This window comes from Podospora pseudoanserina, chromosome 2 (assembly GCF_035222485.1).
Source record: "Podospora pseudoanserina strain CBS 124.78 chromosome 2, whole genome shotgun sequence".
In the NCBI taxonomy this organism is placed as follows: domain Eukaryota; kingdom Fungi; phylum Ascomycota; class Sordariomycetes; order Sordariales; family Podosporaceae; genus Podospora; species Podospora pseudoanserina.
In genome coordinates, this window is record NC_085921.1 from 1,416,748 (window position 1) to 1,427,894 (window position 11,147).

The 11,147-nt window shown below is 52.9% G+C and overlaps 4 protein-coding genes and 1 non-coding gene across 5 annotated transcripts; 4 read left to right on the forward strand and 1 right to left on the reverse strand.

The window, feature by feature from the left end:
* Window positions 1-304: 304 nt before the first annotated feature.
* CUP5 (vacuolar ATPase V0 domain subunit c) lies at window positions 305-856 on the forward strand (the record flags this gene model as incomplete). Its single annotated transcript, XM_062943996.1, has 3 exons — window positions 305-419; window positions 473-736; window positions 789-856. The coding sequence occupies 3 exons, from the start codon at window positions 305-307 to the stop codon at window positions 854-856; spliced, it is 447 nt and encodes a 148-aa protein (XP_062802771.1).
* A 791-nt stretch (window positions 857-1,647) lies between these two features.
* QC764_0033360 lies at window positions 1,648-1,734 on the forward strand. Its single transcript has one exon. It is a non-coding gene; the product is annotated as a tRNA-Lys (tRNA).
* A 1,119-nt stretch (window positions 1,735-2,853) lies between these two features.
* ERG4 (C-24(28) sterol reductase) lies at window positions 2,854-5,710 on the forward strand. The gene is made up of 3 exons (XM_062943997.1): window positions 2,854-3,468; window positions 3,714-5,355; window positions 5,422-5,710. The coding sequence occupies exons 1-3, from the start codon at window positions 3,428-3,430 to the stop codon at window positions 5,431-5,433; spliced, it is 1,695 nt and encodes a 564-aa protein (XP_062802772.1). The 5' UTR covers window positions 2,854-3,427; the 3' UTR covers window positions 5,434-5,710.
* Window positions 5,711-6,604: 894 nt separating this feature from the next.
* Window positions 6,605-8,662, reverse strand: QC764_203000 (uncharacterized protein; the record flags this gene model as incomplete). Its single annotated transcript, XM_062943998.1, has 1 exon — window positions 6,605-8,662. The coding sequence occupies one exon, from the start codon at window positions 8,660-8,662 to the stop codon at window positions 6,605-6,607; it is 2,058 nt and encodes a 685-aa protein (XP_062802773.1).
* Window positions 8,663-9,105: 443 nt separating this feature from the next.
* QC764_203010 (uncharacterized protein) lies at window positions 9,106-10,957 on the forward strand. Its single transcript, XM_062943999.1, has 3 exons — window positions 9,106-9,157; window positions 9,217-9,625; window positions 9,681-10,957. Exons 2-3 carry the CDS (start codon window positions 9,379-9,381, stop codon window positions 10,883-10,885), a joined length of 1,452 nt encoding a protein of 483 aa, XP_062802774.1. The 5' UTR covers window positions 9,106-9,157; window positions 9,217-9,378; the 3' UTR covers window positions 10,886-10,957.
* Window positions 10,958-11,147: the final 190 nt, after the last annotated feature.

Sequence of the window (11,147 nt, forward strand, 5' to 3'; positions counted from 1 at the left end):
CAACCACAACACACATACGCGGAGGCTGGAGCTATCCGCTCGCTACTCGTCGACCACCACCACAAACACAACCCCCTCTTCAACACCATGCATTGGCTTTGCGCATCTGCTGCGATGCCTTCTTCTTGAATGGCTTTGCTAACATGCTTTTTGTCTACAGCCCCGTCTACGCGGTTAGTACCCTCGCTCCACCCCGTTGAAACCAACATCAGCTCTGCGGCGTCGGCGAATACAGCTCGCTTCGACTCCATACCAACATCAACATATACATACTAACATGCCGTAACAGCCCTTCTTCGGTGCCATGGGCTGCACTGCGGCCATCGTCTTCACCTGCCTGGGTGCCTCGTACGGTACCGCAAAGTCCGGTGTCGGTATCGCCGCCATGGGTGTTCTCCGTCCTGATCTCATCGTCAAGAGTATGTTGCACCTCTTCCCAAGTCAAGGGATGCTTGACTAAACCTTTCTCTAGACATTGTTCCCGTCATCATGGCTGGTATCATTGGTATCTACGGTCTCGTCGTGTCTGTCTTGATTTCCGATGCTCTCACACAAGACTCCTACGCTCTCTACACCGGTTTCGTACAGCTCGGCGCTGGTCTCTCTGTCGGTCTCGCCGGCATGGCTGCTGGTTTCGCTATCGGTATCGTTGGTGACGCAGGTGTCCGCGGTACTGCGCAACAACCGAGACTGTTCGTCGGCATGATTCTCATTCTCATTTTCGCTGAAGTCTTGGGTAAGTTTGTGTCTGTCATGCATGCGCCACAGCAAGCACTAACGACATGCAGGTCTGTACGGCTTGATTGTTGCTCTTCTCATGAACTCGAAGGCCACCATCAACACTGTCTGCGCCTGAGCATCTCTTTTGGTTCTCGCCGCGGGCCGATGTGGACGGACAAGATGGTTTATTTCAGCAAATCCACATCTCAACGCGGACCGCACATCCACACATCGCCTCGTCTCGTCCTTGTAACGGGCTCCGAGACGGGGGTACATCCGGGGTTGTCATGACATGGCGGAGATGATGATTGGTATACATTATTTGGGGGTTGAGCGAGCGGCGCATCTCGACGATTGGAACGGTTAATGGTTTGGTGGCAACTCGGAACGTACATGTACTATTGTCTCATTATGGTTGCTTTATCACACTCGCGGGGTCTGGTTTTCTTTTTCTCATCATAGACGGATGATGGGCAAAGACTGTAGTTTAGGTTGGAATGGTGTTCTTTGCTATCTGTGTGTTTCTCTTTGGTTTATGTGTGACGTTGCAAGGTGGCTGGCTGTGTGTGTGTTGTCATGGTAAGTGTTTTTGAGAAGATTGTGTTGGGAGTTGTTTTCTGACCCTGGCACAGTGTTTCTGGACCGCGTTTGGTTCCGTTAAAATCATTAAGAGGTATCGCTACTCTGTCCTTGTCAACACTTGTTGCAACATCACTGTTCAGGTGCTTGATGGGAGGTTGGGTGGTCAACCAGGCTTTCCCCTTACTATCATGGGCTATCTTGTCTGACTTGTTGGTGTTGTCCCCACAGACATGTGACAGCCAGCAAAAGGTTTTGTTCCGAGTCACTCCACCACCACCACCACCACCACCACCTTCTCCACAAAACCTGAATTTCTCTCACCACTCCACAACCCAAAATAGCCTCGCCCGGCTAGCTCAATCGGTAGAGCGTGAGACTCTTAAGGAGTACTCCGAAATCTCAAGGTTGTGGGTTCGACCCCCACGTCGGGCTCAATTCCCGATCTACGATCACTTTTTTGATGTTTTGACTGTATGTCTGTACTGCAGACAGGATTGGGTGATGTAATGCAATGTGGGGGAAGGTGTGTCAACTTCTGTTTACAGCAGACAGGATCGGGTGATGTGATGTGGGGAGGGAGGATGTGGCAACTTCTTTTTGGTTGACTATGAATAACGTACGAGGAGACCTCTGCTCATGGTTTTCCCGCTTCAGTGTGTGTATATATATGTGTAATATAGGAGACATTAAACCTCGAACTGGGCGGTATAAGTTTCTTGTACTCGTGCATTTTCACTCTCAGGGTTTTATAGGGACATGAGAAAGTTCCCTCGAGACAAGTGGTTCATAATGGGCCAACGAGGAACAAATACAGAAGAGGTGTGTTTGGTCATTGACGGACAGGGTGATCCTGGAGAGAATTGCTGGACGGTGAGAAGATGGGCAAATAAACAGTCAATGCTTTGTCTTGGTAATTAGATATCAGATCGGGTTTGAGCCATCTGAAGTTGTCGTGGGTAGGACCCTGCCGACGGGAACCCAAACCTTCCCGTAGACTCCGGACGACTCCGAATACTAGTATTTCGGCAGTTGATGTCTTGCTTTGAGATGGATCGATCTTCAGCCCCAGGTGAAGGAAGGATCGCATTCGCAAAACGTTCCCATTGTGATGATGCGATGTTCGTTCAAGGTGCAGGTGGGGAATGTGACAACGCAAACGCTGAAGAAGGGACCAACAAATGCGACGGTGGTATTAGGTAATACTAGTATTCCGCCGTGTTGGGTGCCGCACCAGCCACGAATGAGGCTGGATGGCTGGTATACTAACAGATTGTGGCTCGGACAGTGTCATGCAAGGGGACGCGGGAACTGCCGAGTGGTTAATTGGGTTTGTTCAGCCAGGTTAGATTCCCCGCTATTTCTGCTGTGATCCTGCCAAATGTTTTGCGCAGATGGGAGCTCGCTGCTTTCTCGGCGGGCGGGAGAGAGAGAGAGAGAGAGAGAGAGAGAGAGAGAGAGAGAGAGAGAGAGAGAGAGAGAGAGAGAGAGAGAGAGAGAGAGAGAGAGAGAGAGAGAGAGAGAGAGAGAGAGAGAGTGAGAGAGAGAGAGAGAGAGAGAGAGAGAGAGAGAGAGAGCAGAGAGAGACATGGGTCGGGAATGTCGTTGCAGTGTGCCAGCAAAGAGACACAGCAGCAGTAGCGAGCAGCAGCGAGTCTTGGCCCTTGTCGGATGTCTTTTTGTACCTACCGTGTACAACGATTTTTGGGGGCTGTTTTTTTCTCTCGATCCCGCTCCTTGTCGCGTTTCCCCTCCCCCTTTTCGACCTCAAGGCGCAGTGTTCTTTTTTTCCCCTTCTTCTTCATACCTAGGTGTCCTAGTTTACCTCGCCTCTCTCTTGCGCCCGCCACCTACCATCATATCGAATCATATTCTTACGGTTACACTCCGCGCACCCTGTAAGCGCTGCTGCTTGCTCCACACCTCGACTAGGGAATACTAGTATCCAGATCGACCTAAACGACAGGGGTGTTGTTGTGTGTGGTGGGTGTGAGCTTGTTGCTTTGCTTTCACACAATTTCCGATCTTTTTTCTTTTTGTTGCTGTTGTCGGTTTTGACCCCCAAGTACGATCACGCTCGAAAAGTATATAAGACTGCGCGCGCCTGCCCCGTCGCGTTGTGGTCAAGATGTCTTCTGGGACTAGATATTCTCTGAGGCAGACGCCGAGGTGAGTTGATGCTTTTTTTTTTTTTTTTTTGTTTACACTACTGTTGCCCAACTTTGCCACCTGTTTACTTGGTGGTGGTGGTGGTCTCTGGCGCAAACTGGTGTCGCGTTTATCGCGTTTACACCCACCTAGGGGAATCAACCTCTCCTTTTGCGATGTGGCCGGCTGGAATCCGCCGAGATCATGCCACACCCCTCTACAGCACTTGGTCGGTGATGAATGGGGTTGCTGACAGTATAGAACAGGAAAAAAGAACTGTTTGATGGCATGGTAGAAACGCCTGCTCGCCGCAACACCCGTCGCAAGAATCAGCCCTCTATCGCGGAATCCGACGCCGAGTCTACCTCAGCCTCCGAGACGGTTGCCAGCATGGCCACCAAATCTGTGCGCCAGCGTGGCGTCGCCAAGTTCACCGAGCACGTCGACGAGGCGGAAGAGGTTCCTACGGCCCCCACCACCCCCGAGAGCGACTCCTCCAAGCCCCTCCTCGACAAGAAGGTCAAGACCAATGGCGCCGCCGAGAAGGAGGAGAAGATTGTCGACGGGTGGAAGCCCGGTATGGACCCCAAGGTTGACCTCTCGGGCGAGTACGAGTTTGGTGGGCCTTGGTTCGTGTCTGTCATGATGATCGGATTCCCTCTTCTCATGTGGTACATGTGGATCGGTGCCGAGTACTATGACGGCAAGCTCCCCCTCCCTGAGGCTGGTCAGTCCTGGACCGACTTTGGCAAGCACCTTTACAACCTCTGCTACACTGGCGCGTTCCCCCATGCCAAGGCTTGGGCCATTTACTGGATCTTTTTCGTTGTGGAGGGTGCCATGTACTGCCTGATGCCCGGTGTCTGGGCTTACGGCAAGCCCCTTCCTCACAAGAACGGCGAGCAGCTCAGGTACTACTGCTCGGCCTATGCCTCGTTCTACACCACTATCGCCCTCGTTGCCGGCCTTCACTTTTCCGGCATCTTCCCGCTGTACACCATCCTCGACGAGTTTGGTCCCCTGCTCAGCGTGTCCATCTTCAGCGGCTGGCTGGTCTCGTTCATCGCCTACTTCTCGGCCCTCTACCGCGGCGCCCAGCACCGCATGTCTGGCAACCACATCTACGACTTCTTCATGGGCGCCGAGCTCAACCCCCGCATGTTTGGCATTCTCGACTTCAAGATGTTCTTTGAGGTGCGCATGCCCTGGTACATCTTGTTCCTCCTGTCGTGCGCCGCCGCGGCCCGCCAGTGGGACCAGTACGGATATGTCTCTGGAGAAGTCGGCTTCCTGGTGCTCGCTCACTACCTTTACGGCAATGCTACCTCCAAGGGCGAGGAGCTGATTGTTTCCTCATGGGACATGTACTATGAGAAGTGGGGCTTTATGTTGATCTTCTGGAACCTGTCCGGTGTTCCCTTGTCGTACTGCCACTGCACCTTGTATCTCGCCAACCACGACCCTTCGACGTACAGGTGGAACAGGTATTTCCTAGTCGCGCTCTATGTGGCGTACCTGTTTGTATACTGGGTCTGGGACACGACCAACAGCCAGAAGAACGCCTTCAGGGCCATCGAGAAGGGCAAGCTGGTGAAGCGCAAGACGTTCCCCCAGCTGCCGTGGCAGGTGGTGAAGAACCCCAAGGTTATCGAGACGGGGTTGGGGGACAAGATTTTGGCGGATGGGTGGTACGGCAAGGCGAGAAAGATTCACTATAGCTGTGATACGTTTTTTGCGCTGAGCTGGGGGTTGATTACTGGGTTTGAGAGCCCGTTCCCGTGGTTTTATGGGGTTTTCTTTACGATTATGATTGCGCACAGGGCGTGGAGGGATATTCACCGGTGCAGGGAGAAGTATGGGGAGGCTTGGAAGGAGTATGAGAGGCAGGTGCCTTATTTGTTTATTCCGGTAAGTTTGACACTCATTCTGCCAATCTGGGGTTAGAAAAGGGGGTTGATGCTGACCGGATGTTAGTACGTCTTTTAAGGGGATGCGTGAACAGTGCCCGATGGGTTGGTTATTTGGAGCTGCAGTTGCATTGCAGGTTGTCGGGTAGATGCATCATTGCGGGCAGGTGACACATGGCCGCTACCTCGGACACGGTTGAAGGGGGATGGGATGAACAGGTGGGATGAGGTATGAAGTCTAATCCTGAAGAATGAAAGAATTGATGATACGGGACGAACGATGATTTGGGTTAGGATGGGTATGGATACGGGTATGGGATAGGATATCCGATACCTTTGGTAGGATAAGGACGGGACGGACGGACGGACGAAAGGGAATACCTGGGGTTGGTGATGTGAAAGGAAAAAGGATGGAAAGGAGGGTGGGATGGAGGTTCAAAATTTGTTTGCTTTGAGTTTTTGTTTTCTGTTGTTGCTTTCTCATTTTTGCACAGCAGGAAGCAGGCGAAAGCAAAAGCGGGCGAGTTATAGTGGGATTTATCTCTTGTTGTAATCGTTAATGCCTTTTTTCGACATTTTCGGGTTGTGTTTTTTTTTTAGGGAAGAGTTACATGTTTATTGGATTATTTTTGCGTGTTTGCTTTTTGATGTTTGGTGGTTTGATGCTTTGATGTTGGGTCCTCGGATTCATGGGACTGTTGGAGTCATCAAAGACAGGAAGGGGTGTAATGAGCGAGCGAGTTCGTGTAGTTGATTCTTTGTGTGTTGAAAGGGCGTTTTCATGCCCAAGTTAGGTACTTACGATGATGATGATGATGATGATGATGATGATGATGATGATGATGATGATGATGATGATGGGTGCTTGTATGTCTTTCAAAAAGGAATTTCATGGAATTCGTAAACATGTCAGAAGAGCACATACATAGGTAAACTTAGTATTGAAATTTACACATATAATCTACTCTTCTTTTCAAGTTCAAAGCTATCCCCCTCCAGCCCCCCCTCCCCCGCCCCTTCCCTTTCTTTAGCCGCCCATATTTCGCTTAAATCAACTCTGTCGAAAAACAAATACTCCCCCTTACAAACAGTCTAAGAGAAAAAAGAGAGTGGGTATCTACAGCAATCCTACATCCTTTCACACAGCAGCAAAGAAAAACGCCAAAACCAAAAACCACATGCTAGCCAACCCTCGCTATACGTGTCTCCCTCTCCTCATTTCCCCCCCATTTTTCTTCCTACACCAATCCTCAAACCCCCCTCTTCCTCAGATCAACCACCATAACCTCCCTCGCCTCCTCCATCCCCTGCCCCTCCCTCCCACCAACCTCGTCCCTCACTCTAAGGGAAGGCCCGGCCTTCATCTCCTCCCACCCCTCCCCGCCATCCCACCTCCCCGCCTTGGTGTAATCGCCCCTCGTCCCCCCCGAAACCCATGCAAAACGAAAGTATTCCGGCTCGTCCTTCACCAACCCCCTCGGCCGTGTCCACGTAATATTCGACACCACCCCACTGCTCCCAGCCCCGGGCGCAGAGTTGCCATCATCAAAATATGTCCTAAACCTCTCCACGTCATTGACCAACACGCTGATGCCATCGTATGACGGGGCGGGCGGTGCCTCCCATGAGAAGGTTATGCTGGTGTTGGGAGAAATCTTCGGCTCATCAATCACCGGAAGAGGCGACTGAACCGGCGCATCCCCCCTCAGAGCGAGCGCAGTCTGCAAAACCGGATCAAACCCCCATCTCGCGATCCCGTTGATAAACAACCCCAGCAAAAGACCCTGAAACAACAACGACGGGCGAGTCTGAAGCGAGGTGCCCGGCAGGAGCAAAAGCGCGAGGATGTAATGATGAATACGCAAGTTCTGACCCGGCAGCAGCAAGAAAATAATCAAGCAAACAGCAAACAACCCGTACAGTTTGAGGTGAGACCTCAACCTTGCTTCTTGCCTGAAAAACCAGATCTGGAAGACCACAGCAAAGAAGAGGACGATGATGATGATTGCCAAAGCGGCGCGGGCACCGGGTTGTTGGTTTATGTCGTGGCTGTTGAGCCGCTGGATGGGGATGAAGTCAAAGGTGTAGTTTGTCAACGACCCAACCCACGCGCCGCCGAGCCAGAGGATCGTCTTCTCCACGTGGGCGGTCAGGCCTTTGAGGGTGCGCCGGATGCCCATCTTGTCGTACATCACCCAGGCGACGAACATGGCCGGGAGGTAGAGGCCGATTTCGCGGGAGAAGAGGGAGGCAAGGTCGGTGTAATTAGGAGTGTCCATTGCCATCCCGACTGTCCAGAACAGGCCACTGAATTGGGTGAAGAAGAAGAGGCCTGGGTGGCTGACGAAGAGCGAGAAGACTGTCGTGAAAACGACCGAGATGGCGAGGAGGGACCAGCGGGGGTCACGGGAGGAGCATTCGACGTCGGGTTCGAAGGTGAAGCTGAGGGGGAAGTAGGAGTCGAAGGGGACCGAGGTGATGCCGTTGCGCTTGGTGCTGTTGTAGTTGGATTGGAGTCCCACCAGGCGGACGACACCACAACCGCCTGTGGCGTCCGAGATGACGCCCGCATGGATGGCAGAGCCGCAGATGAAGGAATCGCCTCTGTAGATGGCCGGTCCGTCTCCATCAGCAGGAGGCCCGCCGACGACCAGTGGCTTGTAGATGACTTCTTGATCGCCAACCGCCCGGGGATTCAACACCTGGTAGCTCCCACAGTTGCCTGGGCACCTGAACGGGAAACCCCCATCATCAAACGGTCTGCAGTCGATGCCGTCCAGGCCACAGCCGTTACCTGCGATCCAGTAGGTCGAGCCGCAACCAATCTTGACCAGTCTTCCCCATTCTGCAATCTCGCTCACCGATTGCCCGTTTTTGAGCGTAAAAGCAAAGGATACGATCCAGACGACATACAAGACGAGCACAAGCGCGGCTCTGTGGAGTTTGTTGGGTAGGTACCTATCCAGTAACACAATCGGGAACTGCTGCACCTGGGGGAACAGCGGTTTGATCCGGAACCGTCGAGGTACAGCAGGCCCCTCGGTCCATTCGACACCAGCCTTTATCCACCGGCGCACCGGGTACGGAACCCACTTGAACCGTTTCCACGAATTTTCGTCTTGGATAAACCGTGGTGTTGGTGGGGAGCTGTCAGCCTCGTCTGCATTCCGGGCTTCTCGGATAGGCGCATCGGGGTGGTTGTTGTCGACGATAAGGATGTTGGCATTGCTCGAGGCAGCGGTGGACGTGGTACCAGAAGAGTCGCCGTTCACACCTGCTTCTCTTTCGATATCATTTGTCTCGCCCATGTTTTTACCCACCTACGGCCCAAGGACAACAGCAAACAAGACACAACAAAGAGGGACGGACGGGCAGGGTAAACGAGCGATTGTATTTAGGAACTCAAAGAAGGAAAAAATACAACGAGGCAGAAAACAACTAGGGACGGCAGAGGAGGGGGAGCATAGCCAAGGACATGTCGGGATAAGCAATGACAAACAACAAATGCCATGAACAACCGTCCGAACTCCGAGAAGCCCGCCCCCGTCTCAACTGGCTTTTTAGCGCAACGCTTGCACACGCTGCCCTGTTCCTGTCCCCCTGTAGGCAGGGCTGAATGTGGGGACCCTAGCCGCTGCCTGACGTAAGCACGGACTTGAGACCCCAGTGGATATCTCATTAGCGGGTGCATCAGCCCCGATAGAAACAAAACCGTTTGACCCCAAGGTTTCCACTTTGGGCGACTGTGTGCTTGGCATCGAGGGGCAGCATGAGAGCCGTCAGTGGGTGTTTGAAATTGACTCGTGAGTTAATCGTTGACATAATAAATGAAGGAGAGAAAGTACTAACATCTTCAAGCAAGACAGAGTTTGATTGATATCTCGAGTTGTGCTGCCTGAAGTACCAGGATCATCGTTACCAGTCTGCTGGGTCAGACGCTGTCAAGGATTTGATTTTCACTCGGTTCAGGAAAGACTTGAGGTCCAAGCTCGCTCATACAACCATCAACTGCAAAACTCGCAAAATGACGGTTGATACCGAGCCACAAGAACCCGAGTCGACAGCCATGAGGTTTGAAGTAGTGTCCTCGGCTCTCAAGGAGGGCACAGCAGCTGCTGCCAGAGTCGGTCGTCTGGCTCTTCCGGGACGTCGTCCCATCGACACTCCAAACTTCATCGCCGTCACTTCACGCGGCACTCTGCCTCATGTCACCCCTGACAATATCAGCAAGCACCTACAAGTGAGCGGTGCATACTTTTCCCTCGAAGACTGTCAGTGTTCCCCCCTCATGCTCTATCAAAAACCACTCATTAACCCCCCACCAAGTCGTCGAAAAGTCCCAGCAAAACCTCTCCCGCCCACCACCCATCTTCAGCGCCCCGACCAGCACCAACCACCCCACCCCCTTATACAGCTTCACTGGCACCCCCTCCCACATAACCACCATCCTCGCCGCCCGCCGCCTCCCCGCCGTCCCCTCCCCGATAGGCAACTCCACCAAATCCATCTCCGTCTTCACCAACACTGGCTTCCAAAACCTCTCCACAACCGACTACCTCTCCGCCGCCTCCACCCTCGAACCAGACATCACCATCCCCCTAGCCGACCTAACCAACAACTCCCCCCCAGGCACCTCCCCAACAAGCAAACGAGCCCTCCGCATGGCCGAACGCACGGACGAGTGGATAGTAGACTGGTTCTCCTCCCCCCTCTCCACCTCCACATCAACCTTCGCCCCAGTCCTGCCAATCCCCTACCCAATCCAGTGGGAATACCTCTCCCGCCTGGCAGAAGACTACATCCCCTCGTCCCAACTCTCCGGGTTGGCAGTCCACGACCCGGATATCATTCCCGATCTTGCCACTCACCAACCCTCCCTCTTGTCCCTCCCCCTTTTGTCGCTTTCCAACCCGAGCAACCCCCACCTCATCCTCCGTCACATAGCCCTCGGAACAGACCTCTTCGCCCTCCCGTTGATAAACGCCGTATCCGACGCTGGTTTAGCCCTAAACTTCACCTTCCCCGCCCCTCCCTCTCCTGGGAGCACCCCCCTTCCATTGGCAGTCGACCTCTCCCTCCCCTCTTTCAGCACATCCGTCACCCCCCTCTCCGAGTCCTGCACCTGTTACGCCTGCAAAAGCCACCACAAATCCTACATCCACCACCTCCTCCAAGCACGCGAGATGCTAGGCTGGACACTCCTCCAAATCCACAACCACGCGACCATGTCCGCCTTTTTCGGCGGGATCCAGCGGTCGATCAAGGATGCCACCTTTGAAGACGAGAGGTTGAGTTTCAGCAGGGCGTACGACAGCGAGATGCCCGCGGGGGTGGGGGAGAGGCCGAGGATGAGGGGGTACCAGTATAAGAGTCAGGGAGGGGAGGAGAATGCCGGAAAAAAGAAGAACAAGCCTGCATGGCAAAAGGAACTGGCGGTTGAGGATGACAAGGTCGAGGTACCGGAGACAGATGGAGGGAGGGAATTACAGGAGAAGGGGGTTGGGGAGGTGGTAAAGGGGTCAGGTAGATGAAGCGAAATAGACCTGGAGATGGGAAGAAAAAAGAATAATACATAAAAAATAAATAAAAATATAAAAAAACAAGATCTTTGTCTTTTGTGTCAAAGTCCTGGTCCAAGAGATGAATCTCGTCACCGGTAGATACATCCATCCATATTTTGATAAAACACTCAAAACCACCTTTTAATCACTACCTATCCAATATTTCTACCCTTTTCCACATGTCACACACCGCAGCAAGTTATATACAACCCCCAAACACCCCAACCACCCA

Bases quoted from the DNA above. Each gene is read 5' to 3' on its own strand.
- ERG4 (XM_062943997.1), top strand. From the start codon at position 3,428: ATGTCTTCTGGGACTAGATATTCTCTGAGGCAGACGCCGAG. The intron at 3,469-3,713 runs GTGAGTTGATGC...AGTATAGAACAG, and splicing joins TCTCTGAGGCAGACGCCGAG to GAAAAAAGAACTGTTTGATG.
- QC764_203010 (XM_062943999.1), top strand. From the start codon at position 9,379: ATGACGGTTGATACCGAGCCACAAGAACCCGAGTCGACAGCCATGAGG. The intron at 9,626-9,680 runs GTCAGTGTTCCC...CCCCCCACCAAG, and splicing joins ATACTTTTCCCTCGAAGACT to TCGTCGAAAAGTCCCAGCAA.